Genomic DNA, 17,430 nt, shown 5'->3' with positions numbered 1-17,430 from the left:
GAGAAGAAAACACATGCAAGTAGAAATATTTTCTGCCAGAACAGTTAGTCTTCCTCTCTCTAGCTCCAGAATAAGCTGAATCAAACCATGCTCATTTTAAAATTGCTAAATCTCACCAAACATTTTGCAGCAAGATGATGACAGATGATATAATGTATGCAATCTGGCAAATCTTGGAGAATAATGGAACTCTCCCAGTGTAAGAAAAACTTAAGAGACTACATTTTTCTTTTTCCTTCTTAAAAGTATTTTGACAACAGCAAAAAAATAAGCATCACAAATAGCTGATACTACAATTAAGAACAGACTCACAAAACTTTTTTTTCCAGAACGTTGCTCTTAGCTGTAAAATATTCACCCGCCCCACCATGCTCCCTTGAGTTTTGAGAAGCTTTACAACAGAGAAACAAATTTAAATCACTATCAGCTGCTGACATTATATGAACACTTTTCTGATTTTTTTGTTGTTGTTTTTGTTGGGTTTTTTTTTTTTAATTCCTAACAGCAACTTCAAAGTAATTTTTAATACTGAAATTCTTTAAGGGACATTCTAACATTTATATATTTTAAAATTATTTTAATTGTAAGAAACAGTTATAACAAATTACTTTTTCAGTGGATAATTTTGCCTGTATATGGTTGATAAATCCAGATTTCCACCATCAGACAATCCCTTCAGAATATGCAGCTCCAGCTAACAGATTGCTTGTTAGAATTGGAACCCATGGTCCATATCCATTTGCTGAAGATATTACACTTTTCCTTTTTACTCTGAATCTGAATGTAAGGACTTGTGTCAAAATATTTCCTGAAAATCTATTAACTTAATCCACTAAATTCCACGGAGCATTAGTGTAATCTTCAATGATATGCATTGGGTGTCTCTGGCATTTACTGAACAAGAGCAAAACCTGTCCATGTATTATTGTGTGGACTTGCACAGCACAAGCCACAAACATTTCAATTTAAAAAGAAAAAAAAGCATAAAGAAAAAAGGCAGACTTTAAAAGGTGAAAGAAGAATCTGCTTTTGCACAGTGATATGCATGTAAAGCACAAGGTTTTCTTTTTCTTAAAATAATTCTTTGAAGTGGAAAGTAACGTAAATAGTAATAACTAAAACTTCATAATAATCTGAATTACAAGAACATAACAGGCACCAAAAGGTTTTCATCAGGCAGGAATGTTCAAGGTGCCTCAAAAATAATAATCTAGAATTTAAGCATAAGCAAATGTGCAAGCACAAGACTGACCTTTATCCCTGTGTTCCATTTGGCATATTCTTAAGAATAAACAAACTTTCATAGAAGGTGAAGATAATTTTTTTTTCTGTGCTTTATACTTCCTATCATTTCACAACACAAATAGTGGGCAAAGCAAACATCAATAGCTCAGTTCATCTTGAATCTGCCGTCAGTTTGTACTCTGAAGGCACAAATTAATCAGGAATTTTGTACTTGTGACTGAATTTAGATGTGTGCAAGACAGCGCTCACTATCTGTGCTATGGCATGCTACACAACAAAGTTGTACACAAAGAAGAGCTAAGCTTTTCAGCCACAGCATTTCAGAAACACTGTAACCTTAAATGTGACAACAAAAACATGTATGGGACTCAGTTCTAACATCAAATTACCTTACTTTCCTTACTAACTCAGAATTAAAACTCCTTTGATATTGCCCACATACCTTAATAAAGAATATTTTCCTTCATAAGCACTGGGTACTTTCCATAGGACATGATGCAATAGTTTGTAAATATGTATTCCAGATTGTAGTACATTTGTTCCAAAAATTACACAAATATCTTCAAATCATGTAACACTGAACGCTTTGCTTAAAATAAACCCTTAAGTCCACTGTCAATTGCATTACTTCAAATAAATTGGAAACAAAACCATCAAACCTACACTGTAAGATGCTGCTTCCACTTTGGACTGTTTGTATTGTTGCACTTTTCTGTCTTCTTTGACTGTCCATCTACTGAGACTTCCACATAAGGGCTAGGTCCAAACCACTTATTTTTTTCTTTTAGTTTGGCTGAAATAACTGTTAATAAAGAGAAAAATAATTATCTACTAATTTTTCAACTGCAAAAAATACTTTTCAGCTGTGTGCTTCAATATTCAAGTATTATGACACTGATGCCTGACAATGCTCAAGGAAAAACATACATTAGATGGACAAAAATGCTCTTGCATTCCAGATCATTTTACACAATGTTATAGCTCACACAAATGCCTAAAATATGCAACAGAACTTCCATAACTTGAGATACTATAATTAGTAATAATCAGTGTAAGATCCACAAAAGCATTTAGGTGCTGAAAGTAGAAAATATCCTCTACAACCTCCTCCAGTCTATAACCAGCCAAGAAAATTCCTCGAGTTTATTACACTTGCTTGTTAAAACACCCAAACCATGATCTGTCTCATTAAAGAATCATGTAAAACTGCCACCACTTGTGGTGAAAAGAACATCATTAAGAACTTTGTGTTTTGTTTTCTGTATCAAAGAAAACTTACAGAAAAGCTAACTAAAGGCAAACTGAGTTCCAACAACTACCTACTGTTCTAGACACAACAAAAGCTGAATAGGACTTGCAGCTCCAGAGCTTTAATGTGGTGAGAGGCAGTGTGGGGGGGGTGTGTGTTGAGTTTTTTGGTTGGTTGGTTTTGGGTTTCTTTGGTGATTGTTTTGTGGTTGGTTGTTTTTTCCCCCACACATTCAACATCATTGACTGCAACACTCCTGTCCTGCCAAACATTGGCTACATTGCCTCCTTTTAGCCAAAGCAGCAGGCATGTGCATCAGTGGATGCTAAACTCACAAAACAGTACTTAACACAAAGATATTAACATTTCTAATTGGCCAGTGAATGCCACTCTAACAAATAACAACGTCATCTCCTGTGTTTTTGTCACCCACCTCAGCTACACTACATCCTTAAAAAAAAGATGAGTAATTCTAGCCCATATGGCTAATCTACCTAGATTCCCTTTATAGCCTATGCTCCTTTAGAGATTTAGAGAAGCAGCTTAGTATAAACTGCTCTGAACTGCTCCCAAGGGAAACTCTTCCTCTCTATATTACAGACATCTTACAGAAATTAATTTCAGTCAGCTAACATTAATTTTCATAAATAGCTCCCCTTCCCCTCATGTCTCCAATACTTCTGTACTACAACATCTCATGCTTCAACACCACTAGCTATCTCAAAGGCATCAAGACCTACTTACAGGCAGCACAAATCAGCAGTCATGTACCTACTTTCAAGGTTCTTACTTACGCAGACAACGTGGAAGTTCATTTAAAACTAACGAAGACAGCAGAACGGGAAGGTGAGGGTAGGGCAGGTGGAAGCTGCTGTTTATGCAAATGTCTACAAAAAGGTAATGCCTGCTTGCACAGGGAATCCCATGCAGACTGTGGCTGAATTTCTACAAAATTTAACAACCCTTCAAACACCTTAATAGTCTCAATTCTAAACACTGAATAATTTCTTCAACTTCACTTTCTTTATGCTAGGCACAGGCCTTTAGTGGAGCAAGCTTTTGACAGCAGTCACCACTCCAGCCCTCAGCTCTGCTCTGCATAGCCATACGTGGACCCAAACCTCTTTGATTTTTCTCTCCAATATCAACCCATAGGGACCAAGATTCCTCTTCATCTCATGGCCTACTGAGAAAAAAAGAAGCTTGTAACCCCAGTGTGACAGCTAGAACCAGTATAACTTACTGAATTCCAACCTATTTTCTAGTCTAAAGTTTTCCTATCTATTTCTGACAATTCTTTTCATCGTCACAACATCAACATTGTGAAAATTCTGCATATACTCACATATCTTCCACACTGATGGGGCAAAATTTACCCTTGATGCTTCTGAACATATTCCTGCATACAACCACAGATCTCCCATTCCCAGGCTTCAGCTTTTATGATTCAGTAAAATTTGTCAGAGAGTAAAAGTGAGGAAAACTTGGTAATTAAGTTCCAACAGCTGCGCTGTGTGTGTGGCACTACAAAAAGTGAAGCATGTCATGTAAAACCATTCCTATGCAATCTACAGGTGCTCAATTCCAGTAATATTCTCACCAACACTTTTATTAAAGCTCCTTTACAATGGTGGCCATAAAACCACGTAACAGTGGAGAAGCAGTAAGTCAAATTTAATGAAGAGCAGTTCAGATTCACTTAGCTTGAGATAAAAAGACTGTCAGGAAAAGGTGTTAGATTTGGTATTATGTCAAGGGTTAGTAACTGAAAGCAGTATCATAATACATTATTGCATTTCAAAGACGACTGTTCTGTACAATTTACTTAACAGCATTCAAAAACAAATATTCCGTCAATTTTTTTTTTTTTTTTAATTTTATTTTTTTACACAAATTATCTTTCAAAATACATTTTAGATAAAATCTTGAATAAAATCTCTATATTTCTGCCATAGATTATGGCAATGGTATAACATCAGTCTTACTGTGTGACTTCTCTTGGGTTATATAAAATTCAAGATTCCTGAAATGCAACATACTAGTAACTTCTAGTTAATTGCGGGAAAAACACTTTCACATTTCTAACCAGAAAAGATATATCCTTTCAGAAGTCTTACCAGTGATTTGCAGCTGTGATTTCATGGAAAACCCACTGGATGGTCCTGATTTGGACCCACTGCCAGCCATAATACGGGCTGGATCTTGAATCTGGATGAAGAGACAATGTAAACATTTGAATCCTCAGAAACTCAAAAACTGAATCATCTTTTCTTTTGACATGTAGATACATTATACTGCAAACAAAAACACTGCACTTGTTTTCTTCCTAGTTCCTTCCCATTTCCCCAAAGTACAGAAAATGTTTTACAAAAGGAATTAGTCTCTACTGTACAATGTTAACATTAATTTCCTAGGCAAAATAGGTCTTTTGATTTTGTCCCTTCAATTTGCCAATTAACCAAGAGTGAACAATGTTCTAATCGCAAAGTTTGATATATCTCTTATGTCTGAAAACATCTGCCTGTTCTGATGTTCTAAGTTCTGGGTAAGAAGTTTACCTTCTTATGTCAACTGTTACTTGGTTAAAAAAAAAAAGGAAAAAGAAAACTACAATTCACAAGCATACAAAAAAGACTGAAAATTAATTATTAAAAAGTGAATTTCAAATTCAGATAAACCTGCTTCTGTATGTCTTTCATTTTCACTTAGATCAAACCTACAGACAAGGGCTGTAATTCTACGAAGTATTAATACATCATTTCTGAAAAAGGGTAAGACAACCTTCATTTACAGTCCCACCCCTTCCTTCTTACACATCCCAGTCCTCAAACCTGTACTAGACTGATCCTCCCAGCACCAAAGCAAGCAGGTATTCCTATTATTCTTTGAACTTTAATCAATTCAGTAATTGGTTTTGGTGGGCAGAGGAGAGAAAAGTGGACAATATTCATCACATAGCTTTGATATTAACAGACAGAAATGAAATAGTGTGCTATCATATTAAAAATAGACATCACTTCGGAAATAGATATCCTTCCCTCCTATTAATTTTTAAAAACACATTTTCAGCTCAGCTGTGTACCAACTACACTAGATATACATCAGTAAGTCCTCTACAACAGATTACCCACTGGAAAAATGAATGGCTTATCACAGACTCCACATTACCTGCTGGATACAACTTCCAGACTACTTACTGCAATCTCTATTCATGCCATGTTCCCTCCTTTGTGCCATTTCCTCACTGTCTTCTGTGGTCACAACCTACTGCAAAACCATTCATCCACCTGTACATGGCTCTTTGGGCTCCCACGTGTTGTGAGGCTCATGGACTGGAGCCAAGGGGTTGGCTTATCAGCACCTGCACATATCCCAGCCCACTGCTGCACATCTTTGGTCAGCTACAGAATATGAACCCCAAAGCAGATCATGTGCCAGCTCTCAGGTACTTTTCTGCACACATTATTTCCAACAAGGAAAGTAACATGTTAGCTTACGCTGCTGCTAATCTGTATCTTGAGTACAGAAAGATGTATATATGAATTTACCAACTGATAACAACACAGGCAGTCTAAACACGCACGTCTTATCCTCTGCATACCATGCAAAACAGAATTTGTAAAATGAGACCTCATCTGAGTAACACAACTTTCTTTTTAGAGGCTGCAATCTGAAGCAAAATCTGTATAGTGTGACACTGATTATTCCACAGGTATCTTGAAAGTGGAAAAATGGGAGGTTCTTGCAACCTACAGCTTGCTGATGTGACTGTTAACTATTGGAGAATATGACACTACCAAAAAAAGTACTAATGACTTGCTTGAATAGTATATACTGTTAATTACTAGATTCCAGACACAAATCACACAAATTTAAATCCTGACAGAGCGAAAAAGCTTTTATATAAGTATTTAAAAAGTAGTCTAAATTTAAAAGATTTAGAGGACAGTTCTTAATTCTGATACTGTGATTAGTTGTATCAAACTCACTAGGTATCCTTTACACTTTAAGGAAGCTGTTGAATAGCTTCTAGACCAATACAGACATACTGGACAGCCTAAAGAGTTTGCACTTACAAAAGAGATTTTATTTTCCACTTGTATTATGTGCAGTGTCATTTCTCCAAATTACTGAAGGTGATAATTTTCAACTGAAGTCATACAGTAAGCACATATTGCATACAACACTCATTCAGAAGCACATGTTAAAGCTAACTGTAATTTCTAAGCCTGAAAAATACACTCATTAAAATGTTTATTAAAATTTGATCATTTTCACTGAAAATATGCAGCAAAAATTCTAGCAGCTTAATCACATCTGAAATGACTTTCCTGCAAACATTTCAGTTAGCACATGTGTGTCCAAGCCTATACATAGTGAGACATAGTTTTCACTAACTAGCTTAATTAAAATGTGAAGAATCTATTGCCTCCTAGTGTTCCTAAAAAAAAGAAACTACATTACACATTGATTAGTTCTTCAACTGCCATAAAGTTTCTAATTATTTTTGAACAAAAACACTGAAGAGTCTTATTTTATTGCATGGTTGCTAAAAATCAAGAGGCTCTTCCCTTACAGCAAGCTCCATTAGTCAGTCAGGAAAAAGGAGAGTTCCAAACTAAGAAGGAGAAGACAACAACTTACCTGTGTCCTACACTTCAACAGACCTATTCCTCTTTTGATGTTTTCAAATACCTTGACTCCAGTGCCTCTTCCACTCAACTGCCAGCTGAAAGACTCCACAAGCAAAGTTCCAAGCCAGATATCCAGCAAGGAATAATCACTGAACTCACATTTTTCTCTCATCTGGGCACTAATTTAAGACTCCTCCCTACGACATATGTATACAATCCCACCCAGATTTTTCATAATTCATATAAATTTAATCAACTTTGACACCTCCATCTCCATGAATTTTTAACTGGAATGGATCAGCTATTAAGAAAGTCTGTAGTGCAACACACACAAAAAAATGAGCAGAACAGGACTGGCAGGTGGCATTGTATGTACCTCCTTCCTAGGAAACAAGGCTAAAATACACTGATTAGCCAAATAAGAATCTGTGACAATTAGTGAACTACACTTTGAAGAATCACAAAGAGCCTGAAAAAGACAATAACCCCACAAGTTACATCTAGCTGATCTCTATATTTAACCTTAATTTTTAGCATTTACATTCTCTGTTTCTATAACAAATGCATACACAAAACTGTTTGGTAAGAAACTACTATATTAACAGCTATTTTTAATGGCAACACTGCATATGATTTCAACTTAAAACCAGCCTAGGGCTACTTACAAGCTTAATCACAACGTAAGACAACATACACTCCTCAATCATTAGTAAAATACTTCCATTTAGTTTTATCACAATAGAAACAATATTTAAGATACTGTGAAAATTGAATATCTTTAAGACTAAGTTCTGACAGCAACTGGGTATGAACAGGCCATCATGTGTGAACACGAAAGTATTAACTGTACTAGACCTTTGGACCTCTTGCCAGAGGAAAGGAGTATAATGATTGCTTTCCAATTACATTATAAATAATCTTTTTATAAACAAAATTATAATTTGAGAAATCCTATAAACTGGGTATGTCTGCTTCAATGTAACGAAACAAGTACTTCCACGAGTTCACACTGTCATTCCAAACATTTCTGCAGTAGAAAGTTAAACACATCCTCATAAATATTTAGGGATTTGGTTTGGTTTTGTTTTGGTTTTTTTTGTTCTGGTTTTGTCTTGTTTTAAATTACATTAAGCTTATATTGCCATTTTTTCCCTCAGATGCCAATACCCACTTCCAAAAAACCTCACAATTTGAAATTTAGGAACATTAGTTTAAAGGTTTCAAAGCCATGACAGAGAGAGCAGGGCAGTGTAACAGACACTCTAATCATGATCACATAAATATAATTTTCTTAGAAATTAATAAGATAAAGTGTTTGAGATATAAAAAGATATAATAATACAGAATATCTTCTTGTCATTAAAAATAAACTATTCAAATGCTTGCCTGAATTTCTTCTGTGGCTGCACATCTACTCCCAAGCAGGTTGGTTTATTTTTATAACATGCTACCATCATGTGTAGATTATTAGATAAATTATGCTCAACTTCATAACTACACCTGCAATTGTTTGTAGTCAGCCAGGTTTGAACAAACATTGTTTAAAATAAATCTGTCTCACAGTAGGAAACTTGGCCACACATCCTTACAGGATTCAGTTCTTTGAATTCCACCTCTAACTAGAGCGCTTTCTCAGAAGCCTCTCCTATGGCACAACTTGATGCTGTTAGGCAGAAGTGCATCACCTTCAGTGGCATTTTGATCCAAGACAGCAAACTTCATTACCAGATTTTTTATTTTTTTTCCCCCCCTCCCTGAGAGTGGTGTGGAAGAAAGAAGAAATTCTAGAGGAGCACAGCCCAGAGGTTACACACACTTTCAGAAAAAGAAAGGAAGAAAGGGAGGATCCTCATTTATTTTTCTAAGAAAACATGAGAAAAAGTGGGGAGAAAAGGAGCTCTGAGTGCTTCTTGGTTAAAGCAAAGTAAGGAAAAGGTGGGAAGGATCTTCTTGTCCACAAATTCAGAGAGTATAAATAGAAGAAAAATGCTATCAAAGGCTTGAGAGATCTTCCAAATGTCACACCAATGTAACTTAGGTGAGTTTACCCAGCAGTGGGCTTCACCTGTTAAAGAGCTGAACTACTGAAGAAGGTAGTTCTGTTTCACATTTATTTGAAAGAACAGAAGACACAACTAGGTCAGAATTAAATCCTGTGACGTACATTATACATGCATAGCTTTGAAAATATGTTGGCACATGCTCTTTATAATTTAAAAAAATACTGAAATAATTGCACATTGTTGGCTGCTCTAAGCCTTATGTTTAGTAATTAATTTTAAGAACAGGCTAAACTGCTCTTTACAGGTGTACCAATTGAAAGTGTATTTGCTGTTTCAAAAATCCAGAAAAAAAATTGCATAATGAAAAAATTTCTTTAACATATCTAATAATGTAACAATAGTTTTGAAAACCTCACTGTGTAACACAGGAATACAGACTTTTGGAAAAAGTATAAAGTATACAAAGTTTTGTTTAAAAAACTGCATGCAAGACATAACATGTCACCTTTACAATAATTTATCAACAGCTATGTGAGTTACAGACAGTTAAGAAGAAACTAGACTAGGTATTTCAGAGAAAGTTCGAAGTCACCTGTTTGCATCAATACTGCACTTTTTTGTGTGTGATAAGTTAAATACAAATGCTTCTTCTCCTTCACCCAAAAGACTGAAGCCTCTTTTTAATTGAAGGCATGCATATTGTGGAAAAGTTCTTTTCTCTTAAATATTAGATATAATTATCCAGTAAGTGTAGGCAGAGACAGGTAGTTTGGCAACTAACTTGTTTAGCAAATCTGCAATTACTTCAACTGTTCAAGCTTCATCTTTTTAAGTAAAAGTGCTTTGACAAAGCTGGTTATATTGTTTAACATTTTTATAATTTTATTTTTTTTCCTAAAGTAAGTTTTACAGACATGGTCAGTTTTGCCCAAACAAGAAGACATACAGAAAGAAAGTGCCGAGTAATCAACCAGGAACAAAAGAATAGACTCATTATAAGAGTGTTGAGTATACTTTGTAAATGGAAGCAATTATGAGGTTTGCATCAAGGGATATTTATATAAGGAATGGAAACAGAGGGTTTTAACAGCAGAATGCAGCTTAGCACCCTTGGCTGTTACTGCATGTGAGCAGCATTACACCTATTGACTGGAAATGCAGTCAAATCAAAGTAGTTTCTGTCATAACACATCTGTTGAAATCTGAAATTCGGATGCCTAAATTGTTTTTTGAACAAATGTGAAATACAGTGCATGCTGGGTCCAAACACAGACTTCAGGCTGAACTACTGAGCTGCTGCTGTTCTGTCTTCACTGCTATCAGTAACTGTACCCACCAGATCAGAGCCAGCACTGATACACCAGTTCCCACAACAGGCACACCTCCCATTTGCTGCCTACATACTCAGTTTAACTATTTACAAAGCTAACAACATATGAGCAGCTGTTCTGATAAGAATGAGTGAGATGCAGACTCAAAGACAACACTCGAGCTAATTCAATATACTAGCTAAAAATATATTTGTGGGAAATAAAACGTTATCAGTTTGGGAAGTAACCCAAGTGACATGACCTTCAGAGGCTGCAATGGGAGAAAAGCAAGATATATATAAGCCACAAAACACAGAAGTGCCTGAATTCTGTCCCTTCCCTATGATGGACTTTCTAATGAGAAATCTTTGACATTGAAGTAGAAACTTCATCCATTATGCTATCTTAAAAATGTATGTTTTACATTTTTCCCTAATTCATGCATACAGTATGTATGATCCACTGTACTTTTTGCTCAACACAGGAATTACTTTCATGTTATGCCTCCTTAAGACTATCATTTCTACACCCTTTCAAAGTACAGTGGTGTATCAGCCAGAAGTCACATCTCTTAAATGAACAGTTGCAATTATACTTTATGAGTGAGATTATCTGAATGTATTCTAGAAAACTACAATCCTGAATCCTTCTATTGGATGTTTTTCTGCTACAAGCAAACACACCTTGCAGAGAATTGTAGTGAAGATGTTAAGACTGGTATGAATAACGAACTAATGGAAACGTGCACGTATAAATAAAAAACCCCAGCAAAACAAAGGTTAAAAAAATGGCTTTTATTGATAACAAAGGACACTCCTTGCAGCAGTAAAACTAAGGAGTGTTTGTGTCAAGATCAGGATGCCTTCGCTCTGATAAGACTACGGCACAGGTGACTGGCCAGCAAAAGAGCCTGTGCTTTAAAGAGAGGAGAGGGTTATGTCACATCACATATGTAATTCCTTTTCCTGTTAGGCCAACAGGAAAACATACTGCAGCTATAAAGATATAGACATTTCAAATAAGGAAAAAAACAACTAGCATCAGCCTTCACTTAAGATTTATGGAGGTTGAAATAAGCCAGATTCTATAGTAAAGGACTAGTGCAGAACAACTCTTGATTCCCAAAGAATATAAAATATTAATCTATAAAGCAGTTCTTTATCATGCTGTGGGTTCCTTCTGGTGACAAACAGCTGACGGATACCATTAGTTCCATCCTCCATGTTGTACATGAGACACTGGCTATACCACCTCAACACACAGAAACAGCCTGGTGCACACAAGTGCGAGAGAGTAAATGAAATGTCTGAGAGAATGAGTAGGTAAAATTAATTTAAGATTTTAAAAGTAAATACTGTATCCTTCCCTGTAAAGTCTCTGAGTTTCATTATACTAACTTCCTTCGACCTCATACACATTAAAAATGATAATCATTCTGACAACATATTGATCAATATCCTACAATAGGATCAAAAGATGTCTCTATTCTGTATCATGAACAGATTCAAAGTTACAGTAGCAAAGACTAAGGAACTACAGACTAAAAACCTTAAACACTTTTTTTTAAAAACACTCAGACAATTATTTATGCAACACTAATCCTCAGCACCGATTCCTTGTTTTTCCTGAGTATCTACCACTTCAAAAGAGAGCTGAACATGGGAAATACTTCTGAATCCTAAGTTTCTAAGATAGAAAAGCTGCAGAACATTTAATGTGACTATCAAAACAAAGAGACTGCTCAAGAAAAGACAGAACAATTCTGGAAACGTTGTGTCCAGACACCCAGTTGTATTCACACTGCAACTTTTACATCAATACCAGGGATCTCTCTTGTTCCTTAAGCAAACTGTGCAGATTAGAAAAACTGGTCCATCAACTTCAACCTGCAGAGAAAAATGCTTCCAACAACACTGCTTGCAATTCAAATTAAATTATGCCTTCAGTCCTCCCAAACTGAAGACTTACTTCAAAAATATAGAGAATTCATTCATTAGCTTTTCTATGCACCAAGAAGCCTCCCTGTATAACCTGCACCTCAACAGAAATGTTTCATGTGACTTTTCTCTACATATAGTATTTGATAATGAATAAAAGAATTGGAAAAAAGACATGTAAAGAAACAGTACTGAAATATAGAAAATTCAAAGGCAAAAAATCATGTAACTTGACAGATTTTTCCCCTCTTTCAGTAGTATATCAGTAATTACCCAACCACAAGCTGTTCTTAGACTAAAACTGTGGCAGGCAGGACAAAAGGACAGACTTATCCACCAACTCAGATAACCTGCCAATGAATTTCCTTCCTAACTAAAAGGACAGCTTTCACTAACTTTTAAGAAATGCTCAAAAAAAAAAAAGACAAAAGTATACACGAACATCATATGCCTTTTGCTTGATTCCAAAAAGCCTGGCAAGAAAAGCCACTGCAGAGAGCTGCACAAGATAATTAAAACCATTTGTGAAAACAAAGAGATAGTCTATTTTTATTTCAGCCATTTCCTTCTCATGGTACAATCCATTTCAAAGAGGACAACAATTCATATATGCAAACCACTAAGCTAAAACTGGTTCACTGATGTAATCTTAGAAATACAGCAATACTTAAAATGGCTGGTTCTTAAATACCACTGTTGGAAAACAAGATATATTAAACTTGGTGTGCATGTTAACCCACAGTAGAAAGAATTAAACTGGTATTAGAAAAACAGAGGAGAAGACAATGAAGCTGCCATCACTGTAACTACCACAAACTTGAACAGATTTTTGAACTGCTGGATTTACTGATATTAACTAGACAACAACTGGATTAACTCCTGCATTTTATAAACCACTGCTTTTAGAAAGTCACTTTGGTCTTTTAAACTCCTTTTAAAAAAAAATCTTTTGTAATAATATAGCTTCAACACAATACTGCTTTGGCTCAGAACTGTGTTTCACCTTAACGCTTCTGTGATGCGGTTTCAGGAAAATTTTTCAGTGTAGTGCACAACCAGAACACTGTTACAATCTGTGGACTGGAAGGTAAGCAGTTACCTTGCTACCTGCGAAGCACGACAAATTGCTTTTCATTCAAGAAACCTGATATACAAGCCAAATCCTTTTATGGCCGAAAGTACCCAGGTGTTATCATGGCTTGACAATACTCACAAAGTAAAAGTTCTTTTATCTATTTTATGATGGGCAAAACTATTTTCCTAGGCCCCCTCTTCTGGAATCTTACCCTATAGGTCTAGGTTTTGGTAGTAGAAGGGCTGCAGGGGTGGCCACTGTGAGAAAAGATATGGGGTTGCGCCTGCGTTGGACAGAGCCAGGTCCAAAACAGACCCCACTGCTGGTCAAAGCTGAGCCCGTCAGCAGTGCAGACAGCGTTTCTGTAATAACATGTTTAGGAAAATGTAAAAAACACTGTGCAGCAGCTGTGAGAGAGGAGTGGAGGAACAACTGCAAACTTGAAGGTCGGTGAAGGTGGGGGAGGAGGTGCTTCAGGCACCAGAGTAGAGATTCCCTGCAGCTGTGGAGAAGCCCATGGTGAGGCAGCTGTGCCCTGCACCCAGGCAGGGTAACGCCCAAGCAGATGCCCCCCCCCGCAGCCCAGGGAGGTCCCCACGCCAGAGCAGGCTCCTGGCAGGAGCTGCAGCCCATGTAGGAGCAGGTTTTCTGGCAGGACCTGAGGCCCATGGGGGACTCACACTGAAGGAATGTGTTCCTGAAGAACTGCACCCCACGGAAAGGGAGCTGCACTGGAGCAATTCTTGAAGAACTACAGCCCATAGGAAGGACCCACATTTGAGAAGTTTGTGAAGGACTGTATCCTATGGGAAGGACCCCACAATGGAGCAAAGGAAAAGTGTGAGGACAAAAGACTGGCAGATACAAAATGTTACAAACTACCTGGAACATCCATCCCCTACCCCCCTGTGCTGCTCAGGGCAGAGAGGAGGTAGAAGAGTTGGGAATGAAGGACTGAAGTTGAGCCTGGAAAAAAGGGGGGAGTGAGGGGAAGGTGTTTATAGTTTTGTTTTTCTTACTATCCTACTCTATTTTTAATCTTCCCCGAGTTAAGTCTGGTTTGCACTCAATGGTAATTGGTGACTGACCGCCACATCCTTATCTTGACTAATGAGCTTTTTCAATCTTATTTTCTCCTGTCTCCTGCTGAAGAGGGAGAGTGATAAAGGGCTTGGTGGGCACCTGGCAGCCAGCCATGGTTAACCCAACACACAGGTCTACTGTGATAATCACATTGCAGCTACAACAACTTTTCTTTTAGGATGGTTTAAAGGAAGTTTATACCATCCAAAGTACAAATTAAACTTACAGTCTGAAACCTACCAACTGACAGTGGTATGATCAGAGAGTTTATGCCCTGAAGAGGTGAAGGTTCCAGAACTGTATAGTGAACCAACTTCTAAGAATGAGCAATATTCTTCTTTCATAGGGAGATATCCTTTTAGCACCTCCAAATACCCGATTTCCTCTGATTTTACACAATTCCTGTTATTAGGACTGTTAGACTTATAGATCTCTAACAAAAAAACATCCAGTTCTAGCGATTAGAACTCTTACATCTTGTAAAAATTAATTAGATCTTTCCCTCTTAACTCTTCAACTTCTTTCCACTGTGAACCATGTTCTATATGGAACTTTGTGGAAATACAGGTTAAAAAAAAAAAAAAAATCTGTACTGTAACTTCATGGACATCCTTCCTCAGAGAGGAAAAGACAGTGACAAAGGCTGAAGCACTGTAATCAATGGGTAATGACAGAGCCCTAACAGGAAAAAAACCCTTTTGTATTTCACTTTTAAAAAACATTGTTATATTTCCAGGTTTGTAAAAACAAAGTACCTAGAACATATGACCAACGCTTTACAGTGGTAACCTTGGAAGAGAATTTTCACAACGGAGAAGCAGATAGTGTGGCCACGCAGCTACAAGCAGTCACTGTTAAAACTGTGCACCAATAGTAAGCTGACCAGGTATCCCAAAGCATTTAGTGCTTTCTTTGAATTGCAGCTGTTTCCTAAACACAGTATTCTACAGTGTGCAGCCTTGGTTACCATTTACCTAAGCAACACTGTACCCTAACTGCGGAAATACATGCATTTGGTTTGGAATTTCAAGATTGTTTCGCAACACTACTCAAATTTTATCACAAAGGACAACTTGGAGCACAAAGAAGCCCTGAAGAGAACTTGAAGATAGTTACAAAACAGAGTTACCAAACCAAGCTATAATTTTTGTTATGTGTCCTATAAAATCTCATTTAGCAGCTACGTTTATGCTTCAGCTGGCTCTGAGTCTGAGAGGTTCCTACAAAGCAAAAATCCCAGTCTTGAGCATCTCAGTCAAATATTAATGGTGGTGTTAGTAACAGGTTATTTTAGATCTTACTATGAAAGTGTGACAAGGAAATCTTCTGAAGAACTTTACCCAAAGTCTCTTCCTGCCTGTTACTATGGGAAGAGGAAGGGAAGAAGTTATCTGGAGGCCTCTGCGTCTCACTACTTCAGCTATGTGACACAGTAGTGAGAAGAGGTGGTCACACAAATCCACAAGCTGTAAGCTACTTAGTCATGTTATTCAATTATTTTTAAATTAGGGCAATGAAATAATCTTAATGTCATCTCCCAGAGTAAAAATATTGTCAAAATTGTATGGTTTTTATCCCTTTAAGCAATTTCCTTACTTGTAATCTATTAACTGATAACTCCCTGGAAGAGATATTTCAAATCATCTCCCTTTTACCCATCTTTTTGCAGTTTTAACAGTTTTCCTGAAAGGCAAGAAGTTACTAGAAATAGGTAGGGAAAAAACAAATAAAATTTCCATATTTAAAACAAAGATATTAAAGGATTAAAAGTTGTTTCACAAATACATAAACAAAACTTGAAATATTAAAAATACACTATAAATACCAAAATGTTGCCTGTTATACTGTGCCCAAAAAATTAAGGCAAGGGAGACAAAATACGCAAAACAGTCACTGAATTTGAAGTCACTGTACAAATCCTTGTGAAAAATTTCACACAGGATGGGGGAAAAAAAAAAAAAAAAAAAAAATAAATCACTCAGTTATACTCTCAGACTTCCCTGAACACAGTTTAAACAACTGTCAAGCAGCACTTATATCTTATCCTGTCTCTCAGAACCTTCCTACGTATATTTTTGTTCTCCCCTATACTGTGCATTTAACAAAAAATATCTAAAAGTGATCTGAAAATAACATAAATGAAAATGTGTTACTGAAAGAGCATATGAGCAAAGAAGGGTATCTTAAAATAAGAACACACTTCTATTAATTACTTTTTAATTTCCTCCCCATTTTTTTTTGGTATAGAACCACACAATAATTTAGGCTAGAAAGGACCCCTGGAGGTCAGTCATCCTGTCCAGCACTCTCCCAAAACAGGGCCAACTTCACAGTTACACCAAGCAGCTCAGTGTCTCATAAAAATGTTCAGTACACTAAACTAGTAGCAAGAAACAAGTTGTAGTAAAGGTATCTCATCAACTTTCCAGATACACTGACAACAAAGTGAGCATCTCTCTGGTTTTACACAAATGTATCTCCTATTTTCCTAACGTGCACAAATGCCTTACATTCCTAGCATTTCAGCCTTTCACATATCCCTGCCATACTGCTACAAAGAGGTATCAAGAGAAACAAACATATTTAACATGGAAGTTAAAATATGAAGTTACCTAAAGCCGCATTCCTTAGAACTTCTAAGTTGCTTCACGTTTGCAATAAGATGGAGAAATAAAGTGAATAAAATGAAACAGGTGAACCCCAAAGACAACTGCCTCTTCTACCCTGAGCAGTCACCTTCGAGTCAAGTTCAGTTACAAGCCGGCTTTCATAAGAGATTTCTCAGTCAGGATAATTTACTTCTTTCAAGACTTCATGCAAACTGTAAATCAAGCTGCTTTACTAAAACCAGAGGGCGATCTAATAGTTTCAAAATAAATTTTATATTACAAGAT

The 17,430-nt window shown here is 36.6% G+C and overlaps 1 protein-coding gene across 3 annotated transcripts in view; it reads right to left on the bottom strand.

Moving 5' to 3' along the window:
* Positions 1–13,497, bottom strand: part of ITCH (itchy E3 ubiquitin protein ligase) — a 46,700-nt gene extending 33,203 nt beyond the window's left edge. For 2 of the 3 annotated variants that reach the window (XM_026861979.1, XM_026861980.1), the window contains exons 1-3: positions 13,382–13,497; positions 4,612–4,702; positions 1,909–2,047 (exon numbers count right to left, since the gene is read on the bottom strand). In XM_026861979.1, coding sequence (XP_026717780.1) covers positions 1,909–2,047; positions 4,612–4,681 — 209 coding nt within the window. In that variant the 5' untranslated portion in view covers positions 4,682–4,702; positions 13,382–13,497. Of the gene's footprint in view, positions 1–1,908; positions 2,049–4,611; positions 4,703–13,381 lie in introns of those variants that run through there. The other variant, XM_026861981.1, reaches the window with a different exon arrangement.
* Positions 13,498–17,430: the final 3,933 nt, after the last annotated feature.

This window comes from Athene cunicularia (genome assembly GCF_003259725.1).
Source record: "Athene cunicularia isolate RWA chromosome 20 unlocalized genomic scaffold, athCun1 chr20_part1, whole genome shotgun sequence".
Lineage (NCBI taxonomy): Eukaryota > Metazoa > Chordata > Aves > Strigiformes > Strigidae > Athene > Athene cunicularia.
The sequence above is the reverse complement of the archived record's forward strand: the minus strand, read 5'-3'. Positions and strand labels throughout refer to the sequence as shown.